General features: G+C 32.3%; 3 protein-coding genes across 4 annotated transcripts; 1 reads left to right on the top strand and 2 right to left on the bottom strand.

Annotated features, from left to right (window-relative positions):
• LOC108468196 (uncharacterized) lies at positions 1-2,674 on the top strand. Its single transcript, XM_017769081.2, has 3 exons — positions 1-415; positions 624-721; positions 1,686-2,674. The coding sequence occupies exons 1-3, from the start codon at positions 281-283 to the stop codon at positions 2,248-2,250; spliced, it is 798 nt and encodes a 265-aa protein (XP_017624570.1). The 5' UTR covers positions 1-280; the 3' UTR covers positions 2,251-2,674.
• Positions 2,675-4,899: 2,225 nt separating this feature from the next.
• LOC108469328 (protein disulfide-isomerase like 2-1-like) lies at positions 4,900-10,635 on the bottom strand. Of its 2 annotated transcripts, XR_008269518.1 has the most exons (12): positions 10,340-10,635; positions 9,995-10,079; positions 9,682-9,779; positions 9,510-9,562; positions 9,213-9,336; positions 9,074-9,101; positions 8,889-8,980; positions 8,644-8,800; positions 8,427-8,551; positions 7,561-7,660; positions 7,027-7,218; positions 4,900-5,765 (listed from the first exon to the last, which is right to left on the bottom strand). XR_008269518.1 is itself a non-coding variant. In XM_017770217.2 (11 exons), exons 1-11 carry the CDS (start codon positions 10,489-10,491, stop codon positions 7,153-7,155), a joined length of 1,080 nt encoding a protein of 359 aa, XP_017625706.1. In that variant the 5' UTR covers positions 10,492-10,635; the 3' UTR covers positions 6,858-7,152. The 2 variants fall into 2 exon arrangements, 1 of the variants encoding a protein (XP_017625706.1); XM_017770217.2 differs by lacking the exon at positions 4,900-5,765 and having other exon boundaries at positions 6,858-7,218.
• A 4,508-nt stretch (positions 10,636-15,143) lies between these two features.
• Positions 15,144-17,639, bottom strand: LOC108470209 (GTP-binding protein SAR1A-like). Its single transcript, XM_017771482.2, has 3 exons — positions 17,305-17,639; positions 16,841-16,972; positions 15,144-15,728 (listed from the first exon to the last, which is right to left on the bottom strand). Exons 1-3 carry the CDS (start codon positions 17,431-17,433, stop codon positions 15,408-15,410), a joined length of 582 nt encoding a protein of 193 aa, XP_017626971.1. The 5' UTR covers positions 17,434-17,639; the 3' UTR covers positions 15,144-15,407.
• Positions 17,640-19,069: the final 1,430 nt, after the last annotated feature.

Raw genomic sequence — 19,069 nt, forward strand, 5'->3', positions numbered from 1 at the left:
GATCGAAATTCTTCATCATTAATTAAATAAAAATAACAGAAATTCTCCATCATCAACTCGTGTCAAAGAACGGAAACAAATGACATAATCTTTATCTACACACGCGAACAGGTTACCATATCTCCTTCGATCTCCATCTCGAGCCAAAATTCTCCTTCAATGTCCTTAACTCCCCATCCTGAATCTGTCTTAATCTTGTCTAAAATCAAAGATACTTCGTTATCTTATACTTTTTCAATATTAGTACAAAGGAAATCGAAAATCCAGAGCTAAACGAACAATGGGTCCCGAATCCAGCTTAGCAACATCATCAACATCAACATCCACGCATTCCCCAACTGGGAAACGAAGCAGAGATCCTGAAGATGAGGTTTACCTTGACAATCTCCGCTCTCACAAGCGTTTTCTCAGCGAGGTTTCTTCTTTTCTTTTAAATGTTAAATTATTCATTTTTCAACTTTGTTTAATTGTATACCAGATTTCCTAAGCGTTGAAAGTTTAAATTTCATATTAATTTATCTGGGTTGTTGTTATCACGGGTCACTATACTGTTATTATTTTGGAATTTAGATATTTGCATTAAAGGGCTTCAATTATTGAAAAATTAAAATATTTGGTCGCAGATAATGGCGTCTAGTCTAAATGGGTTAACTGTTGGCGACTCACTTCCTGAAAATCTAATGGAATCTCCCGCTAGGTCTGAAGGCATGTTCTATACCAGGTTAGTTGTTGCCTTAAAGCTTAATCAACTAAGTATTTTTTGCTAATTTAAGCTTTTTGATGGGTTTTTTCATGTCATGATTTCACCTTTGGAGTTAAGCTATATAATAAATGGAAACTACATTGGCTTCTTATAGAGACTTATTAATACTGGCATAGTGAAAGGACTTGAATATAGCTGTTCTTGGCTACTGTTGGACATCTTGATCAATTTAATCGAATATGATTGCTTCTTATTCCAATAGCTGTTATTGGTTGCTGATTGTGTAACAATGAAGTAAATCGTTTACAATTGCTTTATATTGCCATAGCTGTTCTCGGGTGCTAGAAATACAATGTGCAACATTACCTTTCTCTTTGTGGTTATTTATCAAGTGTTTCCTTCCTAACTATGGTGTTGATGTCATGTCAGTCTCTCTCTCCCCCCCCCCCCCCTTTTCTTTTGGTATAAAGAAGGTCTTAACATAGGATAAAAGGAAAAGGTTGCACATGCTGGGATTCAAACCCTAGCTTGCTGCTAAATATTACCTTCTAAGGGTGGTTGCATGTACAAATTGATATAAGCTCTGGGTTCTATATTGTATCTATCTTGAATGGGCTGAATGTGTTTTCCTTGTCATGAACTAGGCAACTGGGTTGCATCAACTGAAGGTCTTGTTTTCAGTTGTTATTTGATAATGATGACTGCATTATAAGAGGATAAGTGGGATTATGTTTCAAATTGTCTTTACTTCTATTCACTGGCCCAACAGTATGTTGAGTGAAACGAATTATCCAACAGCGATTGTAGGAGCAGCATGACATTTGCAAGTTGCGAATGCTAATTGTCAACATCAGTTTACTCTATTTTGTTTATCTACATATAACTTATTGCAGTTTAGTGTGTTTTTTTTTTCTCTACATTTTCAAATCAATTAGATGAAGTTTTTGCATCTTCGAAAACTCATCCGTCTTTATATTTCAAGGGATGAAATGTCATGGCAATATTCTCCAATGTCAGAAGATTCAGATGATTCAAGATTTGGTGAGGCACCTATGAACACATGCTTATCCCATTCTGATAGCATGCCTACAAGTCCTGTTTCCCCATATAGATATCAAAGACCACTAAATGGTTTCTGCTCAACTTCTTCAACTAGTTCATACCCTTTGCATGGGAATGTTAGTACTGTTTCTTGTTCACAGCCCCGGCAAAGAGGGTCAGATACAGAGGGTCGGTTCCCATCTTCACCAAGTGATATTTGCCACTCTGCTGACTTAAGGAGGGCAGCACTCTTGCGGTCTGTACAGATGAGAACACATCCTTCCGGTCCATCACCATTTGAATTGCCTTTTGGACCAGGCCAAGAGAATGTGCCTAATATTGAAGTTGAGGAACGACCATGCTCATTTATGAAGTCCTTAGTTGATGATCAAGAATATCAGATTGAGGAGTGTTCTTTGTTGTGTAACTCAGATCCTGAGTTCAGTCAAGAGAAATCTTGCAGAGCGCCAAGCATGAATTTGAAAGGGGATGATTCTGAGGATTAGATGCTTTGATTGATAAAAGCCGTCCTGAACATATTTGCAATGCAAGAATTGGACCTATTGTTGGAGCATGTAATAGACTTCTATATTACTTTGATTCGGGTGTGATTGTCAAATGTCCAATACAGCTATTTTCAATTTTTTTTCTAATTCTTTCCATGTATTTAGAGTGTCATGTTTTCATATTCACGTCCAAATTATTCTGGACATGAAAGCTTATAGAAAAATGAAGAGTCGGAGCAGCATAGATTTTGCAAAAAGCAAGTTGAACTTGAGCATATACATGTATGGTTGGTTCATTATAAACAGCTTCACATTTGAGTTTGTCAGTTGTTTCTTTGTCGTGCCTTGCACTGAGAATTGTCTGAACTTTAGAATTGCATAAATTGTTTACTCAGTTACAACTTAATGATTTTTCAGGCAATCAGAGCAACGTCCCCTTTTTAAATCATTATTCATATTTAAATGTTTCATTTCCAAGATAGGCGCCCGCAAAACAGATGGCATAAGTTCAGTATGGGTAATGATCAATTTGTTACCATTTTTAAGAGGCTTCAGTGCTTCATTCCGCACACTAAATCCTCAAGTGTTTCATTTACTGGAATCAATTTTTCTAGTTGGTTCAAGTTTTGCTTGTCAACACTCTTGCAAAGCATTGTTTTTGACTCATCATCATCATAAAAAAATTCATGAGTCAAAGAACCAATTATGTCTACACTAAACGTTCGACACCTAACTCAGATGATTTATCGCATCATAAACATTCAAAATTGACTATTCAACAACAAACTCCACAGAGATTGTGCCACTGCACAAATCCATTTTGGTTCTTACAGTGCTAAGAAATGAAGGAATTATCACTTTTCATATCTATTACATAAAAATATGGAAGAAAAATTAACGAGATAAGTGTCAAATTTATACATGGACTTTAATTTTGTACAATTATATATATGAAATTTGATTGTAATTCAAATATACACATAAAATTTTAACTTTAATTCAATAATATATATTTAAAGAAATAAATATATCATTTTACTTTTACATTGAATGAATATAATTATTTTTGTATGTAATATATAAATATAAAATAATGTTATATCAATAATTGTGTTAATAATTTAAGAGAATTGGATCAAATCAAAACTTCATGTATACAATTGCACAAAATCAAAGTTCATGTATAAAGGTATATATTAGACCAAAGTTCATGTATAATTTTGATATTAATTCCTAGATCAATTTTCTAACTTTAACCAAAACATCTTCAAAATACTTTCTAGATAAACTACGGATCTATCTACCAACTAGATAATAACACTTGTTTCTTTAAAGGACCAACATTCAAAGTTGAGTAAAATGATAATGACATAACATTTATAGATGTGCCTAAATCGCACATAGCCCTTTTAATTCCTATATTAATTATTTTAGAAGAAATTGCAAATATACCATAGCCTTTACATTTTAGGGATATCTTCTTATGATAGTGGAGACATTTTCTCTCATACTTCCCTTTTCAAATTAGTTAGTTTTTTTTTTTTGTTAGTGTACAATTCTTTTCAAAACTTGATAGTGTGATACATTTTTAATGACATCAAGTAACGATATATTTACCTCTATTTTATGGAAAGTTTTAGGGGTATCTTTTTTTTTGATGATAGCAGAAACATTTTCTCTCATACTTACCTTTTTAACCCAACTAGCTTGTTTTTGTTAGTGCACAATTTTTTTCCAAAACTTTGCACAGTGTGATACATTTTTAATGACATCAAGTAACGATATATTTACCTCTATTTTACTGGAAGTTTTAGGGGTATCTTTTTTTTTTATGATAGCAAAGACATTTTCTCTCATACTTACCTTTTCAACCTGGCTAGCTTCTTTTTGCTATTGCATAATTCCTTCCAAAACTTAGCATAGTGTGGTACATGTTTAATGACATTAAGTAACTATATATTTACCTCCACTTTGCGGAAAGTTTCTAAGGATTTTTTTCTCTTAATTTCCTTTCTTATTTTTGGCTAGCATTTTAGGAAATAAAGGCAATATAACAATCAGTTCTTGTTTTTTAGGATTTGGTTCGATTTGCAGTTAATTGTCCTATCGTTCTATTATTTTTTTCAAGCCACAGTAACAATCGTGACCTTGATTCTGTCTAGGAGGGTCTTCCAACGTTATTTCACTCCTCAAGGTAAATGCACTTGCGTTTTGCTTTAGATGACAATTTACCTTGTTTGGTCATTGACGCAGCGAATTGACTTGGTTATTTAGATCCTGGATACTAGACTTTGGTTGCTGTTAAAATGTCATGGTTTCCTATTGAAATTTCTGAGTGTTAGTGACAATAGATTTCACAAGGTTTTCTAGGGATGTATATGAAGATTCCGGTTGTTGCATGGTTAGATTATGTCGATAATGTGGACTGAATTGTGTCCTGTTTCATAATTTAAATTGGGTGATCACTTCATCCTGGATGGTAAGTGTTGAAGTATAGATCATATCTTCATTGAGAAGGTCCTTGAAAATTTCCAACTGCTCTAACTTGTTCTTGAGAGCCATCTTAACCTACGCATATGTTTGTCGCATGATTGGGTGTAGCACATATTCCATACATCTCAACCTATACATATTACTTATAGTGATACGTCGAATAAAATTAGCAATATTATTAATTTTATTTTCCGAGGAGGATACACTTACCTTGTATACACTTCTTAGAAAATCAAGAATCAGCCCAAACTATTGAGAATTTACAACCATGGTAGATACAAGGTCGTGAGCGGCTTCAGCAGTCCTATTCACTAAGGCTCCACCGCTTACAATATCTACCATTTTCCTCTTCATAAGAAGTAAGACTTCATAGAAATGCTAGATAAGGGATTGCTTAGAAATACCCTGTTGCAGCTAGCTTGTGCACAACTTTTTAAACATTTTCCAGTAATCGTACAGTGATTCTAAATCTCTTTACTTGATTACACAAATCTACCTACAGATTCCGGCTACTCTAGATGTTGGAAAAAGATATTTTAAGAAACAAAGGGGTCATATCTGCCTAAGAGGCAACTGAGCCTGATGGTAAATGAAACAACCATTGTTTTGTCAAATTAGCCAAGGAAAATGGAAAAGGTAAAAGTTTAATTTGTTCCTTAGTTACCGCTTGTGGTTTCATGCTTGAACAAACAATATGAAATTCCTTAAGGTGTTTATGTGGATCTTCATTTTCCAAGCCATGGAATGCCGGGAGTAAGTGAATCAAACCTGATTTTAACTTGAATGGTACCTTCGGTTTGGGTAAGTGATGCAAAATGACAACAAGTTCCCTTATGGTTTGACTATTAGCCACGACTTCAATTTCTGTCTTAGTTTCGGTTTGGAAGTCTGCTTGAGCATCAGCTTTTTCCTCAGATGGCGAAAGGAAAAGAGATTCAAGTTGCTTGTTCTACTGGTTCGCTTCCTTCCTTAAGGTATGAGCAGAGCAGTCTTCTCAATTTCTAAATTGAACTCGAGTGTACCTGTGTTTTAAATTTGGTCATTAAAGAAATGAAAATAATTAAATACCAAGTCTCTGACAATGACGCCAAAACTTGATGGGTGCTTAATCCACCAATTTGATGAATTCTAGCTTCATGGCGGTTCTAACTTCAGTGTAGGAGTTAATCACGGATTATAGATTTTTTTTTAAAAATATTTGGCAAGTAATTAAAATGGTCGAAAAACAACTCGACAATAGAATAGAACAACATTAGAAGTGTCATCTGTTAACAGCTTTACAATATTAAAAAAAAAAAACAAAAAAAAACAAGCTTTAAGTAATAGACTTAATTGTGCGGTTAATTAGGTTAGATTAGATTACTCAACCTCATAATATAACCTAATCCTACTAACCTTTCACTCCAACTATATTAATTTGTTCTAGTGAGTAGAAAAATAGACAATTATGGATCAATTTATCCTAATATCACTTTAACTATTAGACAAAAGGTCTTTCTTGAATCGATAAAAAAAAAAAACGATTTTCGCTATGTCATCAAAAGGAAAATAAATAAATACAGAAAAAAAAAATTGAATTACAAACTCAAATCTCATAATCTCTTAATCGAGCTTGATTTACCCGATAAATTAATTGCTTAAAACTATGCGTAATGGAAGAGTAACAATAACAAAAAATCCCCTTGACTTATTGAAACTGGAAAAAGAAAAGAAGTGAAAAAGAGAGAACACGTCTCTCCCTAAAAAGCCGGAAAAATTCCCGTCTAATCTTAATTAAATAAAAATAAGTCTAATCATAATTAAAATATTAATAAAATATGTTATAAATTGAGTTTAAATGAAAATAACGATAGAATTAAAAATGTTTTAATCCTAAAATTTAAAAAATTGTGCACCTTTAAACCCAATCTTCTGCGCAGCTTGTTTTCCAATATCTTGGATATGTATTGTTGTTATAAAAATTAACAAGTAATTATTAAAATTAATAGTATTCATATTCAAAAAGTATTAAAATGAATATAAAAAAGGTCACAACACATAGTCGTAATAAAATAAAATAATCCCCAGTGCACTTTTTAAAATTTGAGGAAGTGTAATGTAATGCCTTGCCGTAATTCTTTTCATAGGCACAGTAAATGGTTCTTCAATTGAAGCTCTCATAAATTGCGTTATTAATTTGAAGTTTTGAATTCTGCTTAAAATAAAATAAAAACTCAAAAAGGGGGCAACATTTTGAAGAAATGCCGAATTAAATCACTGTTATAGCTAATTATAGTTCTTTACCTGCAGAAACATCCACTCAAAGGTTATAGAGTGAAATCCAAAATCCCGGGAATGGTCGGAAAACTGATCCTCAGAAAACGAGGACGAAAATTGAACCCCACCGGTGCGGTCAACAAGTGAATTAGTTCATGCAAAAGTTGATAGGATGTTCTTCTTGAGAGTTAGTTCATCAGCTTTTTCTGGGCTTATTGACTGCCACCAAGAACTCATGGTTAGAGCATATTATAATGGAGAAGTATGGTTCGTAAAGTTAATGGCAGCTTAACGACCCTACAAAGTGGGTATCGTTATCAAGTAAGTCTCATGTCACTCCGACTTCGGAGGGAATGGACACAAATACATGTCCAATATGGGTATTTTTATTTCTTTTCATGTACATAGAGAATAAAGAATATATCTCATTCTCGTGTCTAAATACGTGTAACGACAAGGAAAATTAAAAATTTGTTAATAATCTATCGTAAAACATGGTAGCAATGGCAGAGATATGAAGTTGTAACAGTCAAACCACAAGATTTCGAGAATAATCCTTACCTGGTCAAGAATGCGTTGCAGCCGCTCAATTTCCTTCTTTGGATAATCAGCACCTTTCTCCAAACAGCTTTTAGCAGCCTTCAAGTATATCTTTCCATACCTGACAATCAGCAAAATGAATGGTAAGCATACAACAATAGGCAATGAAAAGAAAATCGAACTGAAAGTCAAACTGTATGATCTCTGGGTCACCAATTCAATCAATTCCACTAGTTTAATTAGGTTATTTAATTAAACTATAAATTAAATGTGGTTTTTATATTAAATATAGTAATTTGTTACAAATAAGATATATTATTTGTCTCAATAGTATGATCTTTATTATATGGTTATAAGTACTGTGATTTTCTACTGGTTCATTAGATTCCCAAGTTTTGGGTAGAGGCACACCGTAATGGTGGCCTACAAGCGACTTCGCCTCCCAAAATTTTGGGAATTTTTTATTTTCCTCTTGAAATTTTTAGAGAATTTTAGTTGTCTCAAGTATTTTAAAAAGTTATTTTCCGTTGAAGTTTTTAGAAATTTAATTGAGTTTATTATACTATTTAATTCTCTTTAAAAATTTTAATTAAGCTCTCTTAAAATCTTAAAGATTCTCTGACAAAAATTTTAATTAGACCCTCGATTTTTTCTTTTTAAATTTTCATTTAAACTCCAAAAATTTTTGAAATTTTCATTAGACCTCCAAAAGCCACTGGTTTTGGAATGTTCCAGACCGGAAGGGCCACCAATTCCCTACTGAACCGGCTAATCCAGCCCGGTTTTATCAACACTGAAAGTAGCTCAATGACACAGAAAAATAAAAAAAATAGGAATTAACAAGAAGTTCTCCCATGGAGTTGAACATTGAGAAACCAATCCAATACCTGGAAGTGGAACCCTTAAGCTTCTGAACTTCCTCTTCGATCTTAGAAAAGACTATTTTCTTCTCGTCACCCCTAGCAGCCACGAACTCCTGAACCGATGCATCCAAACTTGACAAAATACCAGCCTACGCAGAAATAAGGGGGGAACAATTACTCTCATAAAAGAAGTATTGGTAGTGAGAAACATGATGTACCAGTGTAAACTATGAGGTCTAACCTTTGAATTTAGCTGCCCTTTCGCGTCACGATTGGTGCCACACTTTTCATTGATGAAATTAACTAAATCATCCAAATCTCTGTCACCATTGTAATCTTCACCAGCTTTGTTTCCCTTTGAAAAGAGTTTCAATGTTGGAAGTCCACCCACTTCATACCTGCACTTATAGTGTAAAGGCCTTGACATGCATCACATTCCCTCCCTTTATAAAGGAAAACCGAATTATTGGCTAAATTTACACTTACTTTTCACCTATACCGCGGTTTTTATCAACATCTAGGTCAGCTATTATTATATCTTCTTCCATTTTAAATACCGTCGCTACCTTTTCATAGGTCTGTACAGAGAAAAACAAAGGGTTAGAATGGAGATCGCTACTTGTATAGGAGTAATGATGCCTAATTTATTAAGCAAAGAAATAGATGCTTACAGGAGCAAGGCTTTTGCAATGGCCACACCTAGCAAAAAAATACGATGAGGTTCTTAAACATTTAAGAGGAATTTGAAACAGCTGAACAAGAAAAAGTCCATAACCTCTGTTATTTTTGCAAAATAAACCAAATGCTTACCAAGGAGCATAAAACTCAACCAACACGTCTTTGGTCTTGTCAAGGACAACCGCATCAAAATTATCAGCATTTAGCACTACAACATTGGATGCCACGGAGCCAGAGGGTATTTTCACATTGGTCCCTGTAAAACGATACATGAGCTTAGCAAAATCCTAGTAGGTTTTTGCCTTAGGGCATTAATCTACATTCAGTTAGTTAACCACAGGAAACACATAAGAAAGAAATCAAGACAGAATTTCCTAGATTCAGCAACCACAAACTATAACTTCTAAAAGGCAATAAAGACGAATGTACCTCCCCTATTCACAAACTCAGTAAGGGCCTCTGCGGTGCGAGGTCCTTCATACCTAGAGAAAATTTTCAATGTACTAAGCAATATTTTAAATAAAATGTTGTCACCAATTACAAAATACAAAACATGATTCGAACTTCCAATTTTAGTTTCTATGAGTTAAATTAGACTCACTTTTTAGGTTCCAAAGAGCCTTTAGGAAACCATTGAATTGTTGGGTAGCCTTGAACACCATACTTGCTGCAAACACTCTTATGCTCATCACAGTCTACCTATACACCACATCAACAAAAAGGAAAAATGGAAAAAGAATCCAATAAAAACCGATAAAAATACCAAGAAAATATTTCAATTTAGTATATTTTTCACAATCAATATTCGAAACAAAATACCTTATCAATAATAATCCATATGCTAATCTTTCCAATCAATAGAAATTGCAAGAAATACTTCATCATAGTAAAATTTTCATTATTAAATCATTAACCTTTCCAATCAAGACGGATTTAGCCTTCTTAAAACTCTCTCCAAGCTTCTCATACTCGGGAGCTAGCTTCTTACAGTGTCCACACCTGTGGTTTGAGAAAACAATTACGTTGAGGATATAACTAGCAGGAACTTAGTTCTTCTTCTTCCATAGAAGAATCGATTATTCTAAATCCATAACCGATCACATAAATTTAATGTCTGTCTAAAAGGACTTATAGAAGATTCAAATTCTAGAGAAAATCAAACATGTTTTCTTTTCAATTGCTGAAGGTAAGATCTAAAGATCGAACAATGAGGATCTAACGAAAAACGAGAGGGAGAGAGGCGATGGAGAAATCATTACCAAGGAGCATAGAACTCGACGAGAGCGCCTTTGTCTTGACCAACTTCCTTGTGGAAGTTTTCTTCGGTTAATACGATAACATCGGCCGCCATTGCTGATGCCACTAACAAGGACAAGGTTCCAAAGGTTAACCATATCTGAGATTTCTCCATTTTCGTTCTTTTGTTTTCCCTCTTTTTATAACTGAGCTTCCTCCAATTTTATACTCTGGTTTTCGATATTTATTCCCGGTCTAAGGCTTGCCAAACAAACAAAATCGTTACCTGTGGATTTCGAATGGATTTATTATATAGGTTCTCCCTTTTGAAATTTAGTGCTTTTAGTTTTGTATAAATATTTGGGAGGTCCGTGTATTCTAAGAATTAAATTAAATTAGCTTCGTATTATTAAATAGATTAATTTTTTACTGTATAATTGTTTTAAAATTATTTTTTAATTGCAGTCATGGTAATTTTAAGAGAGGCAATCAGGGCCTTGGCTCCCAAATTTGAAAATCATGCAATTTAGTTTATTTATTAATAATGAAATTGTAAGTTAATACAGTATGATTGTAAGATTGAATTTTGGCCCCAAAATGAAAATTTTTATTTAATTCCTTTTGAAAATGATGAAATCAAAATTAATAAATAATAAAATTACATTTTGATCTCTTCAAAAATTAAAATTCAATTCCTACTCCACTAAAAGAATTTTATATTCTCCCCGACTGTAATTCAATTCCAAATAAAATGTTTCATTTATAAAATTATAAAAACTTTAAAAATATTAACTATGTTAAATAATAAATGATATTTTTATATAATAAATATTAACTCTGTTCCAATTTAACATTTTCTAATTTTTTTAAATAATAAGAAAATTAAATTAATCTATTTAATAGTAAAGAGGCTAATTTAATAAAGTGCCTTGAATCCAATTCTTAAATATTTTTTTGGACGTATTCAGTACATCAACTTCAAAACGGTTAATCAAGTTGATATTTATTTGGTGCAATTGCAATAGACATGAACGTAAAGTTTATTATAGTGTGTAGAAGCAACATTGGCTTTTTATTATTATTAAAAAAATAACCCAAAATTTTTTATTAATTATAAAATTGGCTCATTTTTTTTTATTATGTACATAAATGACCTAAAATAAATAGTGAAAATGAGTGGAGCCAAAGGGACTGGCATCATCCACTTACCACATCAGCCAACCATTGACTGCTAGAATTAAAAAATAATAATTTTTTAGGTAATGCCAATCTATTTAGTGTTATTTGTATAAATACCATATTCAAAATTAGTCTTTTTGTGTATTTTGTGGGCCAGAAAATAAATTTTGGAAGGTGCCAATTTATTTGACGTGAGTAATAGTAAAATAGTGTTGGAGCTAAATAGATTGGTGTCACCACTTTTATTATGTTAAACATTTTTTTAAGTGATTTTTTTACTCAAATTATTCTTTTATTTGGTGGTGTCATCAAGAATGAGTGATTAGCATGTTGCCAGCAATTTTTTTTTTGAGTTTTTCTAAATTATTTTTTAAATCGTCAGTGTAAATAGTTTGATGAAAAAAAAAACTGTATAATGCACCACCAAAAAAATAATAGCAAAGAAATTATTTTTTCTATTAAAAAAACTCAAAACATAAAAAAAAAAATACTAGTAGCATGGTGGTCATGCCATTTTTTACAACATCATCAAATAAAAAAAATAATTTGAGTTTTAAAAAAAAGTCTGACACAATAAAAGTAGCAAGGTTAATCTATTTGACTCCACCACTATTCTACATTGTTCATACCAAATAGATTGACACTTTCCCAAAATTTAATTTCTGGCCCAAGAAATATGCTAAAATACTGGTATTGAAAGTGATATTTATTCAAGTGATACTAAATAAATTGACAGCTTCTAAAAATTTAATTTTTAATTCTAACAATCATTAATTATTTGACGTGACAAGTGAATGACGTCAATATTTTTGACTTTATCTATTTTACTATTCATTTTAAATCATTTACATACATAATAAAAAATAGGTTATTTTTATAGTTAATGAAAAAAAATAGAGTTATTTATATTTATATATATATATAAACCAGCAACATCCAGATTACATATATGCTTGCTCCTCTTTAGGGAAATCTCTACCAATTTAAAATTTTACCATGGTTGTCTAAGGACGCCACGAGCTATTTTTTTCCACATGATAAGAATTAAAAATGTGCACAAATTTTATATTCATTTAGTTTAAGAAATTCATTAAAATAGTTGTATTAATATATATATTTGTATATGTTTTTCCTGAACATGTCAAATTATCCTAAATTAAATATATAATTAACTAATTGTGATATAATTGAAACTATAAAAAAAATTGTAGTTGATAAATATTTACATCGTCCGCAATGTTTCTCCAGTAGAGTATTTAAAGTCATTATAATAAAACCAAAGTTGGTTATGTTAAAATTAGATTGTGTGGCACCACTCAAACGAATAGGTTAGTTCCGAACACAATTGATATCTTATACTTGCATATATTTTTTAATATATTACCGTCATTGATAGAACTAAATCTTTAAAATTTTCTCATCCCTTTTCATAAAAAAGGAAACGGAAATAATTCATTTAGTTCTCGTACTCATCTTCTTTTCTTTCTCCACACTTATTATTTCTTCATAAATAGCTTTAGCTCCATCTTCATTTGTTATCTAGTCTGTTAGGTTTTTTAAATCCAAAGGCTAAAAGCTTGATCAAACATTTTTTACATTACCTGCTGACGCTGATCTGAAGCTTCAGTAAGTCTATAGAGACTCTGACCAACCTTTCGAATGTCTAACATTGACTATTCCATTCCTAGGTCAAATGCTATTAAGAAATCATTTCCTATCCTTAAAAGTTGAAATAGAAGTAATTGATGAAAAGTGTAAGGAAGCCTTGGGATAAGGCTTCAAAGCATTTATTGGATCCTTCTACCTCAAAATCTCTCACTTTTTGCCTTGAAACTTAATTTGACAACTACAAAGCGATTTTCAAAAGCAAACAAAGAGTCCTTGATGCTATCTCTTCTGGGTGATGGTAACCATGTGAGCTTGGAGCTAAACTCCAATTTGGACAATGCATATACCTATGAGGATGCGTTCAAAGAAGCTAACACTAAGTCACAAATGATGTAAATAAATTCACTTCTTGGCAAGATAATTACCAACAGTTTGACCATTGATGAACACAAAGTCCTTAATTTTAAAACTTATAAAACAAAAGTGTGTTAAGACTAAAATTAATATATTTTATTGAAAAAATTATCTTATATTTTGATTTGATTGAATCATGTAGTTAATTTTTCATGAATTCATAATTTTAAGAGTTTGTGTAGTATGGATACAGTTTGAATTCATATTCAATTGAGATATCATAATGTTTTTAAATTGTTAATAATTTTTATGGAGAGTTTTCATTAAAATAATAAAATATAATTTGACTTTTACTATAAAAACCTTCATTATACTTTCACCACTTAAAAGAGTCACATAGCAGTACATTTTCTCTTATGATAGGAGAAGACAAAATCACATACGAATACAATTTTGATGGATATTATTTGGTGGAATATACATTTTGGGACCTATGGAAAATGGATAACCCATCTCTACAGGCTGAAGTTTCCATTTAAAACTAGCAAGATGAAACCACTTATCACCTCTTTAGGCATGACAATTCGCTAGAGCATTATAATTTGATTTAAAACGATATTTTAATTTCTAATTTATATGGATTTAGAAGATACTTTTATTTAATCATAGGTCTGTAAATTGAAAACTGAAAACCATCAATAACAAATAATAAAGTATTTGTGCTTTTAGCTGTTATGGTTTTATTTGGACCAACTTTATTTGTTTTACATGAACTAAACTCTAACGAATTTTGTTTTAGAAATAATGATAATTTTTTCCCAATACGTTAGATGTTTAGTCTTTCAACTCTTATGAATCCCAAGAAGATAAGTTTGAGCAAACATTTTACCTGCAAAGTCGATCCTATCCTTTACCGAACCTGAGCAGTCGTCACCTCTTCCAATTTCTAACCATAGCTATTCCGTTCCTAGGTGAAATGGTTGCTATAAATCCCTTGTTTATCCTTGAATTTTTTTTTTTTTTGGTAAAATAAGGTAGCCGAATACTCAGGTAGCAGCTCAAACAAAGCCATTCCTAGCAACCGTGGTTCCTGCTGAATCACATAGCAAAAGTTCGCAGTCCCTATAGGTGGATAATCATGGATATGCAAGCCAAAAGCAGCCTTGTTGGCTTCTCGGAAGACATGCTCGAATTTGATCTCCCACGAGCATCAACAGGGCTCATAGATACCTTGAACGAGTGCACAGAGGTTAGTCGAGTTCTCATTGCCATTCAACATGCAAAGAATGGTAATGTTGTCATTCTCAACTATAAGCCTGCTGATTCCTTCAAACCAAGCTAGTTGCAAGCCTCCATGATACTCCGAAGTTGTCTTTTGAACAGAACAAGCACCCACATTCTTTCAAAACCCGACAATCCACGAACCACAATTGTCACACAGCAGACCACCAACTGAAGCTCTTAGACTGCCTCGTTCCACAGCTGCATCTGCATTGAGCTTTATCCAATTCGTTGGCGGAAGTTTCCATCCAACTTGCAAAATTTGCCTATGCATCCTTGAAATTGAAGTAATTGATAGCAAAGCCAAAGACCATTGGACAAGGCTTAAAAGCTCTTGTTCGATCTCTCCACCTCAAAATCTGTCAATTTTTTAGCCTTGAAGCTTGAATGATAACTAGCAATCCATTTTTGAAAGCAAACAGAGAGTCCTTGATGTCAATTGACAAAACTACAAGTAAATTGACAAAATTACAATACCATAGATTTGCTGCCACGAGTAGATTTTACAGATCCAAAACCAAATACATCAAACGTAAAAACCCACTTAGGGACTGGTTCAAACAGTTTGATGAACACAACCCTTTTTTTTCCTGAAGTCAGGAGTGATCAGATGGGATCAGAGCTTGGGAGGCTGTAACATCATACAATCGCATTTCACGGATCGTTACCTTAGTTGATATACTGAGACATCCATTTGAAGCCATCACCATATCCCATTTTGCGGACAATGCTGCACATAAATACCTCTAGTGGACGGACATTCGAGTCTGCTAGGTTTACTTTGCCCTTGCCAGTGGTAAAGTTTGTGAGCCCAAGATGGTAACGTAACTCATCCTCCGAGGCAGCATAGGGTATATCGATTTTGTTTCCTAGAATAAGAAACGGGACATTGGCGAGGGACTCATCTGAAAGAAGTGCATCAAGTTCCTTCTTTGATTCTGCAAACCTCTCTTTATCGTAGGCATCTACCAGGTACACCACAGCATCCACCTGGAACCCAAGAAATACACACAATTCAAGGTATTCACTCAAAGACCAGACAGCTCATAGCATATAACAAGCAACAATAATGACAAAATCAAAGTGAGAAAAAGGCAGCATCCGCAACATGCAGTAAAAATGCCATGTACACCCAGTTGTATCCGGAAAATGTTGCTTCAAAGCGTTGATCATGCTGATAGTAAACCATGTACAAACAATTTTTGGGCTAGTTTAGTAGAGAATAAAAATAGGATTGAGAATAAGGAAACAAACCATCCCATGCCTCACTGAGGGATCTATTTCTATGCTTTTTGTATTATCTACTTTTGAAAAATCTTCATGAAAATTAACCAACAGCAAGCTACAAAGTTGAAGAGCGATACAGCTGCACAGAGAACACTTGGCCATCTTTCTAAACTGAAATACTATGAAGATCTACTTTAAAAAGGAAAAAGAAGCAACTACTCAGCAGACTACTACAATGGTTCAGACTTTTGGTTACTATAAAAAGACCAAAATTCATTTAAGTAGATAATAAGACAACCATTAAGATTCAAGACGAACCTCACTCAAAATTCATGACCATGAAATGATTTGAAATTTTGAATGTAAAAATAGATTTCAGACATTCTTGTTTGGTGTCTAAACATCTCAAGGCGGCAAAAAATCCATCAAGGCAATTCATGAAGATAGATGAGGCACAAAAACATCAGTAAAACATACGAACAAGAAGAAAATTCCGCGGTTAAAATGTTCATTTGAAAATGCAAAGAGCAAAATATTAAACCAGGAGTTTAGATGGCATGAAAACAAATTGACACTAATAAAATCCAAAAGAAAATCACACATTAGTAAATCCCAACCATAAATGCTTTGTTGCAACTTACCAAAACAATTCAAGTTAGAAATCCATTGTCACAAAATATATGGAAATTAAAAGGTGAACAAGAATTGACAACCTTAAACCTAAAAACCAATATAACACAGTAGGCCAATTAAGATTGTAGATGCATACAAGATGATTAACAATAAATGAAAAACAAGTAAGAACACTAGAACCTAAAACCAAGCAAATGCTAAAGCAAAGAAAAAAAGGGCCACTACATTAAGCTTTTAGTTACCTTAGCATAGTAATCTTTCCAGACCCTGCGAGCAATCTGATGACCTCCCAAGTCGAAAGCTTTGAACTTAATTTTCCCAATACTAAGTTCTTCCGATGTGGGGTATTGAGTTGGCTGATGCTGAACCAATCTCTGGAAACAGTTCGCTACTAAATCAACATCGCTAATTACTATAGTAATTACCTCTCCTTCCAAATTTCCTCATTTTTCCCATTAAATATGTAAAGAAAAAATGAAGCATTTAAAAGGGATTAATCTCTAGCATTCAAAAAAGAAAAACAAACCCAAAATTCTCAAGTTAAAAGAATCACACAAACCTAAAAATTTAAACAATAAAGAGATCGATAGAATCTGAAATTATACTATCAAATCAAATCTTCACAAAGAAAAAAAATACAAATCGATGATTGGAGAGAGATGGGGAAAGTGTTGACGAGTAATGAAAAGGAAAAGGGGAAACGAACCTCGTCCTTCAACATGTGAAGCAAGGTGGTTTTTCCGGCATTATCGAGGCCGAGAAAGAGGATCTTAGCCTCTTTCTGCCAGAGGCCGAGGGAAGCAAGAATGCCGTAGAACCAATCGACAAGAAACATAGTTTTTAGCTTTGGGCTGGGATTTGGAGATGGAATTTGTGAGGATCTGAGAGTGGAAGACCGTAGGATTGTAGTAATCAAGGCCTCTGCTTTGTCATCATCGTATCATTAGAAAAAAAAAAATGAGGCAGAGCCAGGAAGTAGATTGGGTGATCCGAACTCGAGTATTTATACTGTATTTCTTTTCTTAAAAATTTATCTGTTGTTGTAACACTTTTAGTGAACCACAGCTTTAAATTCATTGCTTTAACTAAAAACTTTATAATTTAGTCACTCAACTATTTAAAAATTTTCATTTAAGTCACTAAGTTATTCAAAAGTTTTTATTTAAGTCACTGTTAAGATTTTTTTTAAAAAAGTTCCGTTAGCAAACTCCAAACGACGATTCGACGATTGGTACTGTGGATCAATACCCATCCACGAGTAGAATAACATAAATTAGATCCAAATCTATTTAACGATTAGTGTTGAAGATTGAAGAAAAAAATTTTGAATTTTTGGATTGGTGCAGGTAGTGCGAATAGAAAAAGTCATATAACATCGATTATAACAACCCAGTGACTTAAATAAAAACTTTTGAATAATTTAGTGACCAAATTGTAACTTTTTTTAGTTAAGTGGCCAAAACAAAAACTTACCATAGTTTAGTGACTAATGGTTTAGTTTACCCAACACTTTTTAACATTTGAAGAGTCAAATGATATTAATCGAAAAAAGAGTAAACTATAGTAACAATCACTAAACTATTAGTAAGTTTACGTTTTGATCACTAAACTTCAAAAAGTTACAAAAAATGGTCACAAACTATTTGAAAGTTTTCATTCAAGTCATTGGGTTGTTAAAATCACTATTGTACAACCTTCCTTATTCGCATCGCTTGCACCAATCGAAAGTTCTCATTCTCTTATCTTCTACAGTTTAGTTTTTTTTTTCATGAAACAACTTTGAATGTCATCAATCTATTAATCAAAATCCAAACAACTTTATTTTTCAATCTCCGATACTAATCGTCAGATCGACTTGGATCTAAGATTTACTTTTTTACTTGTCAATAGATACTAATCCACTATAATGATCATCTGATCATCGCTTGAAACTCGCTAACCGAAATTCTTTTTCAAAAAATAAAAAACTTAATAAGCTAGTGACATAAATAAAAAGTTCCAAATAGTTCAATAACTTAAATGAAAATTTTGAATAGTTCAATGACTATTTTGTAACTTTCTGAAGTTGACAGACTAAAATATAAACTTATTAATAGTTCAATGAACTTGGGTCTACTTACCATTAAAAAAAAAGTAAACTTTTCTAAAAGTTATAAACACATTTTACATTATTTAAAAAAATAAATTTAAAAGGTTTAATTTAAATCTTTACAAAAACTAATAAAATTAAGTGTTACTTGATAAATTAAAAAACAAGTGAAAAATTTAAAATTAAGTATTGAAAATTTAAATACTTAATTTAAATTATAAAATATATTTGATATTACTAAAACTAATTATGAAATATAATTAGATTGTTTGATAAATTAATTAAACAAAAGTCAAATTTTTATAAGATAGTATAATATAAATAGAATAGAATAGAATTAATTAAAAATATTCTCCGATAATTAACTCTTATTTACTTATCA

The sequence above is a fragment of the Gossypium arboreum genome, chromosome 8 (genome assembly GCF_025698485.1).
Source record: "Gossypium arboreum isolate Shixiya-1 chromosome 8, ASM2569848v2, whole genome shotgun sequence".
NCBI classification, from domain to species: Eukaryota; Viridiplantae; Streptophyta; class Magnoliopsida; order Malvales; family Malvaceae; genus Gossypium; species Gossypium arboreum.